Source organism: Copidosoma floridanum, unplaced genomic scaffold, assembly GCF_036245765.1.
Source record: "Copidosoma floridanum isolate Cflo_tuat_1 unplaced genomic scaffold, Cflo_Japanese_pri ptg000014l, whole genome shotgun sequence".
NCBI lineage: Eukaryota > Metazoa > Arthropoda > Insecta > Hymenoptera > Encyrtidae > Copidosoma > Copidosoma floridanum.
The window spans coordinates 9,927,365-9,946,974 of record NW_028321891.1 but is presented as its reverse complement, the minus strand read 5'-3'; the positions used below and the strand labels follow the sequence as shown (position 1 = coordinate 9,946,974).

The following is a 19,610-nucleotide window of genomic DNA, read 5'->3' as shown; positions in this document are numbered from 1 at the left end:
ATGACTGAGCTTTTATTCTCTCTGTTACCACTCCCCTCTGTACCGCACGCATACTCGCGCCCCTGGCAAATCCCCGCGTTCTCTCGCTCGATTTACCCATAAGCCAGAACTTCTATTCGCCGGCCCAGCCGGATATTTATACACATGCATGTATGTGTCCGGAGAGGAAAGGGAAGTAGGGAAGAGCAGAGATGGAGAGGCCATCAGACGTGGGGATTTAAATACAATAACCCGAGGCGATTGGACAAATATGCGGGAAAACGGGGTATATATGTATATATACGGTGTACGGAAAATCGAGGAAATGTGTATGTGATGTATAGGTACGACCGAAAATGCATTCCGTATTATATATATATATATATATATATATATATATATATATATATATATATATATATATATATATATGTGTGTGTGTGTGGTAACGAGTAAATGGCATCAAAACCCAAACCGGTGGCTGGGAGCTGGGAGGCCCCAATCTCTCGTGTATTATACGCTTGGATGTTATATTTATGTGCTTGGCTATACTTACACGTACAAAATCTCGTATACAAATGGGTGCAGCTGAATTAAAAGGTTTTTTTTTTTTTTTTGCTTGTCACCGATGCATTAATTGGCCTTTTTTCCAGCTAAAATATTTACAATAATGTAGTGAATACCAATGTAATCTGCATTTCTAATTTTGTTTTTTTTTCTTTTTTTTTAACTATTATAGAATCTAAAAAAAGAAATTTCATCGATCGAATGGATAGAAAATTTTAATTTGTAAGGAATGAAGAATTTGTTTCGATGACAATTATATATAAACTTTTTAGTCTCTGGTAGAAATTTCATCAGTTCTGCCATGCATAACAGCTTACTTTTTTTACATAAATTTAAGAACTACTGAATAATATCTATAGTACTTTTGCATTATATTGCAACTCCTAGGAGCAAGAGAAAAACAAAAAAGAGTGAATTTAATATCCTTACTACTATTTAAAAGTACTTGCTTGTGTATGACAATATTGCATTCATCTATAATCTAAATTAATCGTCAAAAATATCAATATTTTATTATATTATAATAATATATACACTTAAAAGCATTTTCCAGAAAGAAAACCTACTTGAAAAATATATTACATTGCTATTATTATTGTTATCACTATTATTATTATTATTATTATTACTATTATTAGACCTTCTTTTTTAGACCTTCTTTCTTCAGTTGTCTCTTTTAGACTAATGAATTTACGTATATATTTGATTGGTATTCAAGATTTCTGTTACCCAAATTTCGCTATGTACATATTATATAAGTTAACTGTTTATTGTACCTAACTATAAAGTTAAAGGGCTGTGCTTCCATAAGTTAATGATAAAAGGTCTCACGTAGTATAGTTTATAAGCCATATAAGATAAGTAGAAAATTTATACATTTGGAGGTCAGTTTTCAGATAAAAGATAAATTGTAAGCTAGCCGCAAGTTGCACAAACAATGTTAACTTTTTATTTTGTATTTGTAACATCAGTTGCGGCTGGTTTATAATTAATCATATGGCTCTACTGTAAGTTGTAATGATTATTTGGATCAGCGCCATCTAGCGGTCGTAATTTTTTTGGCCAAAAATTGCTTCTAAAATTCTGAAGGAGAGCTGTAGGCAGTTTAGCCCTAGAGCCATTTAATTACTTATAAACCAGCCGCAACTTATTATGTAGTTACGAAATAAAAATTCAACGATGTTTGTGCTATTTGCGGCAAGTATGCAATTTGTCTTCTACCCGAATATCGACTTTTTAAATATTTATACTTTCGGATAAAAGATAAATTGCAAACTTGCCGCAAATAGCTGAAACATCGTTAAATTTTTATTTTGTAACTACATAACAAGTTGCGGCTGGTTTATAAGTGATTAAATGGCTCTAGGGCTAAACTGCCTAAAGCTCTCCTTCAGAATTTCAGAAGCAATTTTTGACCAAAAAAATCACGACCGCTAGATGGCGCTGATCCAAATAATTATTACTACCTATAGTAGATCCATTAAATCAATTATAAACCAGCCGCAATTAATATTATAAATAGGAAATAAAAATTAAACATTTTTTGTGCTGTTTGCGGCAAGTTTTTAATTTATCTTCTACCCAAAAGTATAAATATACAGGAGGTCAATATTCGGCTAAAAGACAAATTGCTAACTTGCCGTAAATAGCACAAACAATGTTCACTTTTTATTTCCTATTTATAAGATTAGTTGCGGCTGGTTTATAATTAATTACATGGCTCTGCTGTAAGTAGTAATAATTATTTGGATCAGCGCCATCTAGCGGTCATAATTTTTTTGGCCAAAAATTGCTTCCAAAATTCTGAAGGAGAGCTTTGGGCAGTTTAGCCCTAGAGCCATTTAATCAATTTTAAACCAGCCGCAACTTCAGTGATAGATACAAAATAAAAATTTAACGATGTTTATGCTGTTTGCGGCAAGTTTGCAATTTATCTTTTATCCAAAAGTATAAATATTTAAAAAGTCAATATTCGGGTAGAAGATAAATTGCAAGCTTGCCGCAAACAGCACAAACATCGTTAACTATCTCTTTTGTATCAATTTAATAAGTTGCGGCTGGTTTATAAATAATAAAATAGCTCTGGGGCTGAACTGCCTAAAGCTCTCCTTCAGAATTTCCGAAGCAATTTTTGGCCAAAAAAATCTTGACCGCTAGATGGCGCTGATCCAAATAATTATTACAACTCACAGTAGAGCCATATAATCAATTATAAACCAGCCGCAACTAATATTGTAAATACAAAATAAAAAGTGAACATTGTTAATGCTGTTTGCGGCAAGTTTACAATTTATCTTTTATTAAAAAATGACCTAAATATTTTCACTTTTGGAGGTCAATGTTCGGGTAAAAGATAAATTGAACACTCGCCGCAAACAGAACAAAAATTTTTTTTTTTATATTATTCATCTATAAAATTAGTTGCGGCTGGTTTATAGATGATTATATGGCTCTAGGCCCTAAAGCTCTCACATATACGTCATCATGCACACTCACATGTTCATACATGTTCATGCACACAATATACATACAATAGTACAACATAACCTACAAGTTGCTACAGCAGAAAAAAACAGTTAAGTATATAGCAGAAAGTTGAAGGATGAATTAAATTAATTAAACAAGAAAAAGGAGAGTGTTTCTCATCATTGGCGAGTCCATAACGGCCAATGAGGAGACAAAAAGGCAAAATTTAAAGCCCAAGTTTCATTAAGATGGATTGTGTTGTTATAATCTAATGCCCAACGATTCAACGAACCCGTCTGCTTTTCCTGACGAAGTGTTCTCGCGGACTCTGATCTAAATCCGTATACTTAAGTATTCTTAAGTACTGCCTATACAGTCGTGGATTATCACCATCAGTTGACGAAAGTGAAACAAGGAAAATTCACTATGCTAGGTTAGAACAGGTGCAACTCATTTGCACCCGCAAACTCTAATTGTACAGCTGAAAGGTGAACTGTCGAGTAATCTCTGGGCCTTTCTAAGGCAGGGAGATACGATAAATCAGGAACCATGGCCATGTTCACAAGCTTCGGCAGGAACGCGCCTTACCTGCGACAGCAGCTAGCTGCCCTCTTGGGCAACACCAGCATTAGTGTCAAGTTCATCTGTCTGGTCGTCCTCTTCTCTTACTGCCTCAGTTTTTCAGAACAGGCAATTCTAATACTTAGCGTTACCCCGGGTTACCTGCTGGCTCCTGCCTTTTGGGTTTGGACGGCCTTTACCAGCTGCTTTCTCGAGATTCACTTTTGGGAAGTGGTCGTTGACGTGCTCACTGTGGTGCTCTGTGGCAAGCTTATCGAGCCACTATGGGGTGCCATGGAGATGATGACTTTCTTTGCTATTGTCAATTTTGGTGATGCCATTGTGTCAGCTGTGTTCTATCTGGTACTCTATATGTGTACCAGTAACACAGATATGTTGTTTGATGTGCATATTCATGGTCTCACTGGATACATTGCAGGTTTGCTATCAATTTTTTTTTCTTTTTTTTTCAATAAAGTATAGTTTTACAATTATTAACCTGACAACAGTTAGAATTTAGCAATAGATTCTTTAAATTTAATACAAATTTTTTTCGTTTTTCAGGTGTCACCGTTGCAGTCAAACAAATAATGCCAGATCATATTTTAGTCAGAACACCAATTGGAAAAATAACCAATAGAAACATACCTCTTATGGTGTGGATCCTATATTTGATTCTTTATCTTTTTGGAGTGCTAGAAAGCACGCATCCAACAATGTTTCTCAATGGACTGTTAATCTCATGGTTGTATCTCAGGTTTTACCAAAGACATAATAATGGCTCTAGGGGTGATATGGCTGATAGTTTTACATTTGCTAGGTAAGTAGTTACTGAATAATAATTCGTTGACTTGAATAAACTTATACTATTTATTACAGTTTCTTTCCAAATGTACTCCAGCCACCTATTGCAGTAGTTTGCAATACAATTTACGGCTTTTTCATAAGGATAGGTCTTTGTAAAAAGGTAGTCCACAGGTTTGACATGGCAAATACGTCACGGAGCTTATTCATCAGCATACCTGGATTTAATCCACATGACAGTGAAAGGCGAAGGTTTGTGTACAATAGTACAGCCTATTTACCACCCAATTTAACTAATATCAAGAATTATAAATATTTTTATGTCTTATTGATAAACTTTTTAAATTACAGGCAAATTGCATTAAAAGAACTGAGTGAAAGACTAAGTAAAGATCATGCAAAGCAACCTCTGCTACCTGATAGGGGAAAAAAGCATTTACCAGTACCTTCTGCGGTTGCGGTTCAAATACCAGAACCTGCGGTGTCGAAGCCTTTGCCTTCTCCTCTCATACCGCAGATCAACATAAATATTCACAGTCACCAATCGCCGAGTGGTAGTAACACGTGATCTTTAGTTAAGGACTCATCAACGAGTCCTGATGAATCTTCTGTCAATGAATGAAAGTCAGAGTGTAAGTATGAAATTAACAATAAGATTTTTATGGGAGTTAGAGAGTGAAATGTTCCCAAGTGAACAAATTATCTGATGCAGAGCTAATGGCAATATTCAATGAGATGACCGAGCTTTGATATTTTTTCACACTCAGTATGTGTATATATCATTGTATGTGAATATGAATTTAAGCTTTAATTTAAAACAATTAATTTAACAGAGATGTTTATTAAACGGTGGAAGGTACGTGATTAAATTCAAATGACTTAATGAATAAATGCCATATGTAACACTAAATCATAAAACTTTTTTTTTTAAACTTGATATAAAATGAGAGGTATAAAGACATTTTACATTTATAAGTAACAGTTTTTAGATACATCATTCATTTACAAAAAACAGCAATCAATTTTTTTTCATGTACAAAAACACTGTGTTTACTTTGCTACTCAATATTTTTATTTTTATTTAACAGAGAGATAGTGCATTAGTCTCAACTTTTTTACGAAAAAAAAGAAGAAAAAATTATATTTCAAAGCTGTACAAAATCGATGTTAAAATAAAAGGTAATAAAAAATTAGATTTATTGATGTTATAATGTAAATATCGTAGCTAAAATCTTAAGCAAAATTTTTCATAGCAAATGAAAAATTTTTATGATCAGAACAAAAGGTATTTTGTTTAAAATCTTATTTTTTATCAAGTTAAAAAGTCAATATAAATATATTAAATTGAGGTAGATGACTTGCAACTCATTCATTCGTTCAACAGCTTAAAACGAAACAAGTTGATTAAAAATAAAATATTGTCATTTTAAATAATAGTATTGTTAGTAATACTTAAACGTAATTGTTGGTAATTAGTAATAGAGCGTGTATTATAAAATGTAAAAATCAAAGAGTTTTACTAACTAAAATTATCAGACAATCAGTTCAACTTTTTTTTGTCGTAAGATTGAAATAATCTAGTGTACATTGGGAATTTTTAAGAATAAAATCATCCAAGTTTTAAATACCTACTTTATGTGTTGTGAATGAGTTGCAGTCTAAAAATACAAAGACAAATGTGGGTAATGCAAAACAAAGATACAATCGAAAAATTCTTCCAAAAAAGTTAATTAATTCAGCTTAACTATGGTAACAAGTAAATGTTGGACAAAGCTGTTAATTCATGTATATAGTCAAAAAGTGTACGAAAAATTTAGTTTTATATAATAGTTTCTGAATCGTTATTGATAATACTTTTTGTACATATTTCAGCTATATAAAATGTATCATTGTTATTTCAATTATTTTATAAAAACAGTACCTCTGGGTTGTTTAGTTAAACTTTTAATTTTTCATATTGTAAATAAAATATTGAAAGATGTATTAAAGTGTATTTCGAAATCTTGATGATTTCCAATAATATTTCCAATAAAGTTAATCACTTATACTTGTTACACGATAAATTGCAGATTCTCATAACTTTTTGGTACAAAACTCCTATAGCCTAAAAAAAATATTCTGGTTTTGGGTGCGGTACTTATCAATAAAATACTTTGTTATTTTTCATTAAGTATTTAAAAAATTCATATTTGATCCATTTATTTTTATTTCGAGATGTTACAATTTTGAAAAATGAAATACAGTGTTAAAAAAAATTTGTAGTACATACAGTACTTCAGTTAAAATTGTATATACAATTCCATTACTCTCAACTAAAATTATTATTTTTTAAAATATTGATCATTTAATCAGCTTCAAAAAATTATATTCCTGTGTGATATAATATATTATATACATAATAAAGTTTTTCATTAACTTAAATTCACATAATTTTTTTCTGTTAAAACACGTTTGTTGCGGAAAATTGATAGTACACTTTGTTAAAAATTGAAATATTGTTAATCGAACGTCTCGTTAGCATTCACTTCACTCGCCTACATAGATTTCACTTGTTGCTGTAATCCATTTCCACAAACTCCATTCGCGAGTACCATCCATTGTCTTGTTTTAAATGAAACTTAAAATTAATTATTTTTGTCACGGTATAATACACGCGAAATACTTGTCAATTCAAAAAATTGATGCACATCTAAAGCGTGTCTCTCAAAAGATAATTGAACAAACAACACCTTCACGATCTCGTCTTTATCTATAAAATTGTTGCTGGTGCTGAGCCCACTGCTGTTGTGGCGGTTGAGGTGGTTGTTGAGGAGCATATTGTGCCTCTTGGACTCCATAGGCTGATCTAGGCGCAGCAGCAACACCGTATTGCTGCTGAGGCACTGCATACCCTAGTTGGACAGGATGTGCTCCATAGTATTGTTGCGCTTGGGCTGCTGGTGGAGGTGGAGGCGGACCTACATTTACTCCATAACCACCATAATTGACTTGTGGAGGGGGTGGTGGAGGCTGGCCTGATAGCACAACATGTCTATAATTGAAAAAAAAAATTGTTTTTACTTGTCTTTTGAAATTATAAACGGAGAGCTATGAATAATTAAATACTTCATACCTCGTCGTCAAACTGGGATTAACATGATTATCAGGATGATAGTAATGATGACTCTGCTGTTGCTGCTGTATTTCATGAGCAGCAATAGTTGTTGTATCCTGTATAGGTACAGTTATTAAGTTCGAGCGCATTTGCGAATTCACAGATTGCTGCTGTTGCTGCTGTGATGAGTTTTGAGAATAGTGACGATGAGGTGGGGGAGCTTGTCTGTGATCCATCCCTGAAGACTGTTGATTGACGCGAGGGTCGTTACCCATGGCAACTGGTGGACCACTCATGTGTCCACCAGATCCCATGGATTTCATGCGATTGCTAGGGTTACTAGATTTGGCAGGCATTAGCTGGGCATCCAAAAGCATTTCTGGGCCCTTTGCATGCATGTATGCTGATGGACCATCAAGCTGCATACTGGGAACTGGTTGAGGTGGTGGAGCTGCTACATGTCGATGATTAATATGAGCCTACAAAATATTGAGTAATTTGTAATACCTTAACGTTAAAGAATAATTATATATCTGATGGTTGAAAATAGTGTTATGACAATGATTTTACCTGTAAATCTCTTTGGCTAAGATATGTCCTGCGACATCCGGCATTGCCATATCTGGTACCCCCATGTGTACACATAAATACAGTACCAAGGCCAGTCTGTTCAACTCTAGACACTTTTTCCATACACCTGGGACACACTTTGTCTTCTCTTTTAGCACACAACAAGCAAAATACATGTTTACAAGGTATCTGTAAATCACCAATTGAACAGCTGTTAAAATTATTTAACTTTTTTTTTTTCATTAAGCACCACAAGCTGATTATACATAGCAAATTTAGAAAATAAGAAACAGTATACACATTGCACACATGTGACATTATACACAACACCTTTCAATGGTAATTCAATTTTTTTCATGAATCTACTTTCTCATTTACTAAATTTCAACATGTCTTGCATAAATGCACAGCTTATAGTACAAAAGTTTTTTTAATAAAAGACCACTTCTCACCATTCTGCCATATATTAAAATAGGCTTTAAACATTTATCACAGCAGTGTATCATAGGATTCAAAACTTTTTCTCCAATCAAGTTAACACGGTGGTCCCACCTCAACCTGAGCATAGGTTCAGGTGGTCCTCGATTGATTGTTGTGAATGTTGGGGCTTCCAACTGAGAGATGTCAGCTTCTAAATCAAATTGTTGTTCCACTGATGGCTGGTGCACTACTGGCTGAGCTGGCTGCTTAGTTGGGGTTTGTACTACCGGTGATGTGTGCTGCTGTGCTACAGGCGAGGTCTCTTGGGCTGGCTGTGTTTGTGGTGCTTCCTCTAGCTGCTCCGTTTCAGGAGCACTTGTGTCCATTGTACATTCATCTCCTGTATGAGGCATATCCTCGTCATCGCTCTCAATTACCTTTAATGCATGCACAATTATTAATTAATCGTAAAGTTGTAGAGCCACATAGTAAACAACACTACCTTTACAGCTTTTTTAGTACGTCCTCTGGCTCTTCCTCTACCTCTGCCTCTCGTCCTTCCTCTACTCTTGCCTCTGTTCCTCTTGCCATTTTCATCATCCATCTCCATTTACTAATTAATCATAAATATAGTATTTTATTAATAATTAACAGCTGTACAATAACTGTCGTCAAAATACAACATCAAGATCAAAGTTTGTCATGATGGAAACAACCACAATCTCACAAATTAAAAACAACTAGGGAGTGAAACACTTTGAAAATAAAATATTACAAAACCAGTTAATCTGACGGCAGGATTTACTTGAAAAAATATGCATTCAAAAATCCATAACTTCAATAATTAAAAATATTGAAGGTTAGGTATGTCATGGATGAAAGAGAGGATGGAGGTCAGGATTACATCCCATTTACATTCCATATTGCTTCCTATCTTTTCATTAACTTCAATGATGCTCCTTGGCAAACAAAACGCTTCAAATTCAATGAAATAACAACAAAAAACCGCCTGTCAAACTCACAACTGATTAATGATGTCTATATGTTCTTCCTACGAACTAAATTTATCTGAATTCATGCCCTCCTGGGAAAAAATTTTCTTGAATTATTAATACACACATCTGTGCATACATATATACGAATCCACGCACGTAAGCACTATAAGTAGTTAAGAGCTCTGCGAACTCCGCGAGCAACTTGCTAATTTCGACTTAAAAAAAATACCCAAAACTGTGGAATCGTTAGCAACGTTTGCAACCGCTTTGTAAAAAACTGTCGGATCAAGCAGTTTTGCAAAAAAAAATAAATTTGATACCGTCGTGCGAGAGACATAAAAAGTATCTCATCCACCCTTTGTAGTGTGTCTATACTATCAAAATTGATATCGATCGTTTGCAATTTAATTGTCGTTTATGTTGAACAGTTGCAAATTGTCATATTTTTATGTATAGCAGGTAAAATAATTATTTTTGTCGAATGTGGAATGTGCGATTTTTTCTCAATACAATAATACATAATACGTATTGCTGCGCATGCGCCGTGTATACAGTTCCACTAGCGATGGGATATAGTTCCGGCCAGATTTGGGAATTCTCTAGGACCCAACCTCTCTGACGTGGGAAATCACTAGATCAAAAAAAAATTAGTACCAAAGGTGACGCGCGAGATTCAAATAAGGTCCAATAACACAAGCATCCATCACCTGATGACCCGGGGCGCTCACTGGCCACTCTTTTAAATAAATAATTATTAATAAATAACACAAGCGCCTATCACCGTATTACCTGGGGCGCTAATTGCAAATCTAGTAAATAAATAATTATTAATAAGTATGTCAAGCACCTTCTTCCTGAGGATCCAGGACACTTGTTTGCAACACTATTAAATGATAAAAAGTTGATCGATAACACATTAATTATATCACAATTTTGATTGCCTATCTAGTACGACAAAGATCTTTTTAATTGGCGCTCTTGTAATTACTTGATAATTTATTATTCAATAGTAGCTAGTAAGCGCCCCGGGTCAAAAGGTGATAGGCGCTTGTGTTATTATTAATTGATTATTTAACAGAGTGGCCAGTAAGCGCCCCGGGTATTTAGGTGATAAGCGCTTGTGTTATTAATAATTATTTATTTAAAAGAGTGGCTAGTAAGCGCCGTGGGTCATCAGGTGACAGGCGCTGGTGTTATTAATAATTATTTATTTAAAAGAGTGGCCAGTGAGCGCCCCGGGTCATCAGGTGATGGATGCTTGTGTTATTGGACCTTATTTGAATCTCGCGCGTCACCTTTGGTACTAATTTTTTTTTGATCTAGTGATTTCCCACGTCAGAGAGGTTGGGTCCTAGAGAATTCCCAAATCTGGCCGGAACTATATCCCATCGCTAGTGGAACTGTATACACGGCGCATGCGCAGCAATACGTATTATGTATTATTGTATTGAGAAAAAATCGCACATTCCACATTCGACAAAAATAATTATTTTACCTGCTATACATAAAAATATGACAATTTGCAACTGTTCAACATAAACGACAATTAAATTGCAAACGATCGATATCAATTTTGATAGTATAGACACACTACAAAGGGTGGATGAGATACTTTTTATGTCTCTCGCACGACGGTATCAAATTTATTTTTTTTTGCAAAACTGCTTGATCCGACAGTTTTTTACAAAGCGGTTGCAAACGTTGCTAACGATTCCACAGTTTTGGGTATTTTTTTTAAGTCGAAATTAGCAAGTTGCTCGCGGAGTTCGCAGAGCTGTAGTTAAGACAGTCTTAAGTGTCCTAACTCCTAACTCCAAAATTAAGGAATTCGGGGGGTAGTGGGACTATTACTTTACTATAAGTGGGTGGTTGGCGGTTACGGATCGCGCGCACAAATGACTCAATTCACTTGATAGGAATATGGGATATAAGTAAGTATTGGACATTGGACGATTATTCGATGTATCTCCATCGATAGGTAATGATATCTTTGTTAAAAATTCGACAAGAAAAAAATCTGTGTTCAAAATTTCCAATATTTTTACCTCTTACCTGTAAAATAACTAAAAAAAGTTAACGTTAACATACTTATGTATACTACTTATTTGTGTAAGTATATCATGGGTGCAGTGAAAAATTGACACAAAAATGTATAATGCATAACGAGTATGTTATTAAAATTCGATTCATTATTTTTACAGGTCTCGTGAAAGCGCACCGTGAATTGAACAGCATAAATTAGTGCAATATTATTTTTCTTCCAAAGGAATCGATTACTTTGATATATTTTATAAACGTGCTCCTTTTATGCAGGTGTATATAAACATGCCATATCGTCCCTCGATAGTTATGTGTAAAGAAAAATCATTAACTTAAGATACTTTTTTTTCCAAACCTTATTTTAATAATCAAAATTGCTAACCGTACAGTAGTTATTTCTTTATCATAAAAAAAAAAGTTCGATTCTGAAATAAATTAAAATGAGGTTTTATATTTGACACTGAAACTATAAAGATTTGTTATTTATATTGAGCGAGTAAATTTTCGTGTTCGTGTAGACTCCATCTAAAGTAGATTTTTTCCAGTTGTGGCTCATACAACTTGTCAAATCGTTTTTTAAATGGACACATATTTCTTCACTGTACGTACCTATATATACGGATATTACTATAAACTTATACGTTGTATAAAAAACCGGTTGGAAAAGTGTAAAAAAAAAAATCCCGAATTCTTATAGGTAGGAGAAAATAAAAGTAAAAAATGTAATAAGGTTTTGAAGTAAAATTAATATCTCATCGTGTGGTTATAGCGCACAGAGCGCAAAATGAGCGATGATTCAATAAAGGACGACATTCCAGCACGAGCTAGTTCGCGGTGGGGCAGGGCAATCGGATTTTCCGAGAATAGCGCGTTCGTGCCCCCTCGATGTGTTGCATATTGTGTGAGCTGCAGTTATATAGGTACATACATGGCTATCGTGATGTAACGCTTTTATTAAAAAATCTTCTCACGTATAAGTATGTGTGTACACTTATGTACAAGTGAAATAACGTAATCGCAAGTATGAATCATAATAAACTGTATATGCGCGTATTTCAGGGCTATATGCCGGTACCGAGAGGGGCAGAATGGGCGCCTATGTTAAGACAGCGCGTAAAAAGTAAATTTCTTAAATTTCTCTTGCAGTGCATTGAGAATCCGACGAGTTGCAAAGATGTGCAAATGTAGAGGATAAAACCAAAAAAGGGGAAGAAACAAAAAAGCCTACATACAAAATAATTTATCATTAAAATCATACATTGGTGGGTGAGTAGCCGATTATAAGAAGACAATTAATCTATGATGTACAAGCGGTATTTTTTTTTATTCATTATTTTTTTTCTAAATACACAATTTTAACTTTGAAACTAAAAATATACCGCCATATGTACTATTTTTATATATAATTATCTGAATGTTGTAGAGTATTTTTCTTAGTTTTGACAACAAACTGTGAATGTAAATAACTGAGCAAAAAAAACAAAAACAAATGGCGTTTGTTTACATTGCTATAAATATTTAAAAATAGTACATGGTAAATTATATACACTGAATGACTGAAATAAATGGTGACAATTATATTTTCACTCTCTGGGTTACTGTGTGCATGTGAAATACAGTAAACTTACACATCCTTTTTTTTATTATAACGGCAGTACGGCACCTCTCGTTGTCATGGTTACCGCGGTCATTTTAATGATTATGCTATATGTACGTGTTTAGCGAAGTAACAACGAGGAGAGGGTACCCTGTCCGAAATCACAAAAATATTCGATGGATGACCAGTACCACCACGCGTATAATTGGGATCTCGTCATTCGGTAGGCTTGTTTCAGAAAAATCTTATTTTAGTCCAAACAATGATTACCTACTTTATCGTATCAACATTACGTAGACACAAATTTAAAAAATAAAAATACCAAATGAACAGGGGCAACCAAACAAATCGAGTAGGTACTGCAGCCGTTGGTGCATTCAAGCACAAGCGGCTGAGGGGAGGTACCCCCCAACACGGCTCCCACTGGAGAGAGGGAGGGGTACGGAGAGGGGGGAGACGCGGCAACTCCTTTTTTTAAAAGAGACAACAAAACACACAAAAAAACATACCCTGTACCGTGAACCGTCCCTACCTTACAATGCAGTCAGCGGTGAACTCGCACACTGGACTAGTTTTTCTGGGTTGGGTCTCTCTTCTCGGCGTCGGTTTGACTTTTACCTCGACCACGGCGTACTCATAATAAAGTTATCAATACCAACACCATTGACTGATCGGTGTGTCGGGTGGTTTAATTGAATACTAATAAGAGAAAACGTAGCCGCTTTGAACAAATCAGGATGTCCTGCTGCACAGGCGAGGACGAGGACGAGCAGCAGCAGGAACGCTCGGGGGCGCCGCGCGTCCGCGGCTGTACCGACGTCTTCTGGCTTTGTCTCTTTATCCTCTTCTGGGCTCTGATGGTAGGACGACTATTTTTATTTCGTGCACGATTCATCATGCTCTCATATAATGTACTTATGTCTAGTCTTTTTTGGAGTCGTCATATCCAAAATCATTAATTTTTTTTTTTTTTTTTTTTTTTTTTTTTTTTTTTTTTTTTTTTTTTTGGGGCGGACGAGTACGTGTATTTTTGTATCTCCTGAGTTGTATATTATTATTTAAGTATAGGTACTTATAAGGATGGCGTCGTTGCGAGTTGTTGAGGCATGTTTTGTTTGGAGCAGGGAGATTTAACTACCTCACGACCCGATTATTTTTTGTATAACTTGTTAGTTTAGGCTTCTAAGCACTTTTTGTTCTTACTTTTTTAACATTGTATTAACACTATTATGTTGATGTAAAATAAGATTTACCGAAAATACATTTAAATAACATTTAAATTGAAATTTGGTTTGACACCGAAAGTTTTAAGACTGCATGATTGAATTAATTATCACCTTTAGTATAAATAGTTTTTTTTTCTCTCAATATTTTTAGCATCCGCAAAATTACTTGCGTTTTGAAGTTGATACAAAACTAAAAACATACGTATTTATATTTAACATATTTTACTTTTAAAACCAGTGCATCGCGTTATTGTTTCATGTATTATGTGCTTTACATAATATTAAAAATTTATATGAATATTCCGATTGAAATTTAAAAAAATGACACAATATTTTCGAAATTTTCTTAGAGCAACTACATTAAATAATTTAACGAATTCCATTTTTTGTGTACCTCATCATAATTTTTATCAACGTAAAAAAAATTAATGGATTTTTAATAGACGTTGACTTTTATTGATTTTTTTTGTAAGCCGATCTTATCTGTAATAGTCGATCTTATGTTTTAGTGAATATATATATTTATTGATTAAACAGTATACATCATAATGTAATTGTTTAATATAGCATAGTCTACAAGCATTTTCATACTCCTAAATAATTACTGTGAATAGTCAATGACACAGAAGTTTTCTTTGCATAGAATTTCTGTACAAAACATGAATAGATTTTCTTTTACACAGTAACAGAATTCATTGGATTTTAAATGATGCTACTTTTTTTAAACACATTTTTACAGATACTTTTAGCAGTTTTTTCGTTTGTATATGGTAGTCCTATCAGGCTTATCCATGGATATGATAGTTTTGGAAACGTCTGTGGTGTCAAAAACAATCAGAAATTCGGAAATATGGAACTTTCTGGACAAGACACCAGTGACAAGCCGTAAATAAAATATTTTCTGATAAAAAAAAACTTTTTTTTTTTTTATGTACAAACAATTCAAAAAATCTCTTTGTCCAGGTATTTATTCTTCTTGGATGTTGCTAGACTTAAACAGTCTTTGAAAATATGTGTTAAAAAATGTCCCAATAGAAGACTTGAAAATTTAAATGATGTGTGCCAGTTCTATGAGGATACTGGATCACAGCTGTGTCATGACAAGCCAGGTAGTGGCTTTAGTGCCTGCAAGGACATAGGTAATACTAAAACCACAACTGGCTCTTGTCCAGTGTTCCCTGTCTATGACAGCAAGCCTATACTCAATAGATGCATTCCTAAGGCTATTGGTGAAGTCGCAAAAAATATAGCCACTAATCTTTATGGCTTGCTCAATTCCTGGGATGCCATTCAGCAGATCTTAGGAGACTTGTACAAGACATGGAGAGAGATACTAGCATTGTCACTCTTATCTTTTGGTACAAGACTTTTTAATACTTGATCAAAATTTGTCTTTTTAATAACGAAAAAAAATTTAATTTTTTAAATTTTTGTCAGTTTTGTCACTGTTCATGATAGCTATTATACACATGCTGGCAAGTTTTGTTACTTGGATTGTCACAATACTTGTTGTTATTGCGTCTTTAGGTACTTACATAATCATGTTTTTTTCCACATATTTTTATTATAGTATTACCATTATAATACTTTCAATGTACAAAAAATATTTCAGCTGGTACTGGCTTATTGTGGTACACATACGTTGATATAAAACATCAATTAGATTCTACTCCACCAGAGGAACTTTTGGAAGAGTCTGTTCGCAATGAAAAAGCATTTTTAATCTTAGCAATAATCGCGTCTGTAATCACTGTAAGTCTTGTTTAATCCAATTACAAATACTTACAATTATAATGTTACAATCATTTAAAATTTTTATTTTAATGTTATTCTGTAGGTAATATTGTTCTTCCTCATCTGCTTTATAAGAAAACGCATCAGCTTTATGGCTGCTTTGTTCAGAGAAAGTGCAAAGTGCTTGGCAGAACTGCCAGGGCTTTTTTTCCAACCACTCGTTACTTTTTTGGCTTTGCTTGTATTTTTCGCGTTCTGGATAACAGTTGGATTATGCCTGGCTACTGCAAGTAAGTTGTTTCTTCTTATTAGATTTTTAACACTTGTACTAACGCACTTATTATTTTTTGTAGATTATCCAGGTACAAAATCAATAAATTCTATTGATACATTAGATGTGAATGCATCCTTTACTACTAAACCTATAGATGAAAAACAAAAACTATTAGATATTCCTTTGGGTCAATACAAAAGTAGGTATTTTGTTCCTGTATTCAAAAAATGAGCTGAGTTATGTATAATTTATTATATACAATTTATTATGTTTAGCATTTACTCTTGTGGAATATGTCAATCCCACTTGGGTGAGTTACATGTGGTGGGTCTACATTATTGGTTTTATTTGGGTTACTGAATTTATTGTTGCCTGTCAAGCTATGGTTATTTCTGGTGCTGTTGCACATTGGTATTTCAGGTAGATTGAATGCTTTTTTATAATTCATAATTTTTTTTTTTTTTTTTTTTTTTTTTTTCATATTCCTTAATCAGTGATGTATTTTTTACAGAGGTAAAGATAGTAGTGCATCTCCAGTTTGTTCATCATGGGGCACACTTATTTCTTATCATCTTGGCACAGTAGCTTGTGGTTCTTTGCTTATAACAATATTTAAAATACCGCGATTGATTCTTACTTATTTACGTGCTAAGTAAGTTACATTGAAAATATTGATTTCAGTTATTCTGTATTCAATTTTTTAATGATTATGTAAACAAGGCTTATACATTAATTTCTTATTTTAGATTCGAGAAGACTAAGGAAACTTCACCCTGTGCTAACTGTGGACTAAACTGCTGCATATGTTGCTTCTACTGTTTGGAAAAATTTATTCGTTACATGAATCAAAATGCTTACACCGTTGTGGCAATTGAAGGAACCCACTTTTGCAATGCGGCACGAATTGTAAAGTTTAAAAAATACATCAAGAAAAACCAATAGATAAAGTAAAGAAATTATAATTTTGTATCCATCCACTTTCCAGGCATTCAATACAATCATAAGTAACGCTGTTCAAATAGCTGTGATAAATGGAATTGGTGACTTCATTTTATTCTTGGGTAAAGTTTTTGTAACTGCTGCCACCGGAAGTATTGGCCTATTGTTCCTACGACAAGATCCTAGATTGCATTTTTACGCAGCACCAATACTTGTCATCTGCATCTTCTCCTTTTTTATTGCTCACTGTGTGATCTCACTTTACGAGGTACAAACAAAAATAAGTAGTCATTATTGGATAAAATCTTTATGGCTCAAAAAAAATAAAATTTTTCTATTTTGCAGACTGTAATCGATACGCTATTCTTATGCGTATGCGAGGACAAGAACCTCAACGGCGATAACGGCAAATGGCGTCAATCTGCATTAGCCCAGCTAGCCAATGATACTAATGGCCAGCAATCTCACGAACTCGCTCCTATGAACAGCTAAGCAATTTAAATTTGTACGAATTTACTTTCCAATGAACGTTGTCTAATGCGATATTTAGATATACAATGGTGATACAATATACCAAGTTGTTGTCGATAACTTTTGTTGGAAAGTAATGATGATGGACATTTGATGTAGCTTTTGGCAGCGTTTGATCCTATTTCTATGTGTATCAATGGAAAAAGCTTTCATTCTTCCATATAAAATTAACTCTAAGTATATTTTCTTAAATCCGAGTTACAAATATCTATTATACAAAAATCAGCTATTTTTCTACAAAAACTGTGTACACATAATTTACTGGTATTATTTGAAAATTTAAACTAGTGCTTGGTTATTATCAAACTTTTATACAACTTGATTACTTACTTATAGGAATCGGTACTATACCCAGGCATATGTGCAAAAGACAAAAAATCTGAAATATTTATCGTCCTGTCCTAGGTATTCTAAATTCTTTCCAGAAATTCCGCATAATAATCAATCAATCCTTTTTTTTTTCACAAAACTTTTAAAGGTCAAAGTTTCCTAAATGACGTTTTTTCATGATAAGTGGTTTAAGAAATTAATATTAATCACTCGGCATTTTGCGAAATGGTAAAAAGAATCAAATCTGGCTCCATCGCTACGCCCTCCTGTTTTAAAAACTTTCAACTAAATGATGCCGTTCTGCCTCCACTCACGTCTTACGTATGCCTAAATTTTTTTAGTATTTTCTTAAATTTTTTACAATAATATAGATGAAAATATAAAAATATTTATTTTTTAGACAAAATTTTTAGATAGTATATTTATATTTATAGTTAGAATGTACTGAATCGTTTTTTTACAAACACTTAATAATACTTAAATGATTTTTGTATTTCTCTATATATTTCACACTGTATTCAGTGATGTGTGTATCATGAAACTTTGTGTGTCAATGGTGTTACAAGTTTAAAAGCAAAATATTAACAGTAGCTCTAAGATGTTGAACTTTTAATAAGAGGCTTGCTCGAAAAGTTGATATTTACTGCATATTATATATTTGTGGGTAAATGTTTGATTGTACACTACTTCTTTCAAGAACTTCAAGAAATGCACAATCAGTTTGAAACATTAAAACTGTGTTATTTTCTGGGTATTAAACGAATGGTACAAAATATTTTACTAAAAGCTAGTAAGTTTCAATTTAAAAACAGTGCGCATATTGTATTTGTATTTTTTTAATAAATATGTACAACTTTGTATACATGCATGTTTTCAACACTGAAATATTTTTTACAGTTATATCTAGTTATACTTAATTTAGGAGGTAAAAAATTGTAATCCAATGTGATTTTGCTGAAATTTATTAATTTTATGATTGTAAAAACTGTACAGATCTTTACAATGTACTTCAAAAATTCGAATGTGAAAAATCGTATACACATTATACAAAAGGGTTCAGAGCAAAAATTTTAGATCAAAATTCCGCTGTGAAATTAAGCTTTCACAGATACATTTAAAAAAATTTACACAAAGTATCATGATTCGATAAAGGATGGAAACTACTCATTAAATTCTGACTGTATTTTGGCTCTGCACAGTTATGAATTTAATTTAATAATTATATGGATTTTTTTTGAAGAATTAGATTTTATCCAGAGTTAGCCTTTCTTAATTAATAAAAATATATTTATCACCTAAGGTCACCACAGTTTGTTTGTAATTTTAATAAGTGCCTTGAATGATTTGTACAATGGAAAATCTTCATAAATATATTTATAATTTTTTACAGAATGATATTTTACTTGCAAGATTAAAATTTCAAATGTCACAATTTACAGAAAGAAAAATGATCTTATGAAAATATGCATATATTTTACTGGAA

The 19,610-nt window shown here is 33.2% G+C and overlaps 3 protein-coding genes across 9 annotated transcripts; 2 read left to right on the top strand and 1 right to left on the bottom strand.

Moving 5' to 3' along the window:
* Positions 1–3,099: 3,099 nt before the first annotated feature.
* Positions 3,100–6,299, top strand: LOC106638210 (transmembrane protein 115). Of its 2 annotated transcripts, XR_002759691.2 has the most exons (5): positions 3,100–4,012; positions 4,138–4,393; positions 4,453–4,629; positions 4,729–5,009; positions 5,466–6,299. XR_002759691.2 is itself a non-coding variant. In XM_014351292.3 (4 exons), exons 1-4 carry the CDS (start codon positions 3,562–3,564, stop codon positions 4,943–4,945), a joined length of 1,101 nt encoding a protein of 366 aa, XP_014206778.2. In that variant the 5' UTR covers positions 3,100–3,561; the 3' UTR covers positions 4,946–6,299. The 2 variants fall into 2 exon arrangements, 1 of the variants encoding a protein (XP_014206778.2); XM_014351292.3 differs by having other exon boundaries at positions 4,729–6,299.
* Positions 6,300–6,585: 286 nt separating this feature from the next.
* Hakai (E3 ubiquitin-protein ligase Hakai) lies at positions 6,586–13,862 on the bottom strand. Of its 6 annotated transcripts, XM_089592191.1 has the most exons (7): positions 11,244–11,333; positions 9,484–9,636; positions 8,964–9,074; positions 8,494–8,898; positions 8,042–8,230; positions 7,490–7,950; positions 6,586–7,408 (listed from the first exon to the last, which is right to left on the bottom strand). In XM_089592191.1, the coding sequence occupies exons 3-7, from the start codon at positions 9,069–9,071 to the stop codon at positions 7,123–7,125; spliced, it is 1,449 nt and encodes a 482-aa protein (XP_089448317.1). In that variant the 5' UTR covers positions 9,072–9,074; positions 9,484–9,636; positions 11,244–11,333; the 3' UTR covers positions 6,586–7,122. The 6 variants fall into 6 exon arrangements, with proteins under 6 accessions (XP_089448317.1, XP_089448318.1, XP_089448322.1 ...); XM_089592192.1 differs by lacking the exons at positions 9,484–9,636; positions 11,244–11,333 and adding an exon at positions 13,626–13,862; XM_089592196.1 differs by lacking the exons at positions 9,484–9,636; positions 11,244–11,333 and adding an exon at positions 13,631–13,862.
* Ctl1 (choline transporter-like protein 1) lies at positions 13,589–18,987 on the top strand. Its single transcript, XM_014349924.2, has 12 exons — positions 13,589–13,953; positions 15,059–15,204; positions 15,283–15,677; positions 15,757–15,846; positions 15,932–16,071; positions 16,157–16,343; positions 16,407–16,526; positions 16,603–16,747; positions 16,839–16,979; positions 17,074–17,233; positions 17,313–17,534; positions 17,612–18,987. The coding sequence occupies exons 1-12, from the start codon at positions 13,831–13,833 to the stop codon at positions 17,756–17,758; spliced, it is 2,016 nt and encodes a 671-aa protein (XP_014205410.2). The 5' UTR covers positions 13,589–13,830; the 3' UTR covers positions 17,759–18,987.
* The last annotated feature ends 623 nt before the right edge of the window (positions 18,988–19,610 follow it).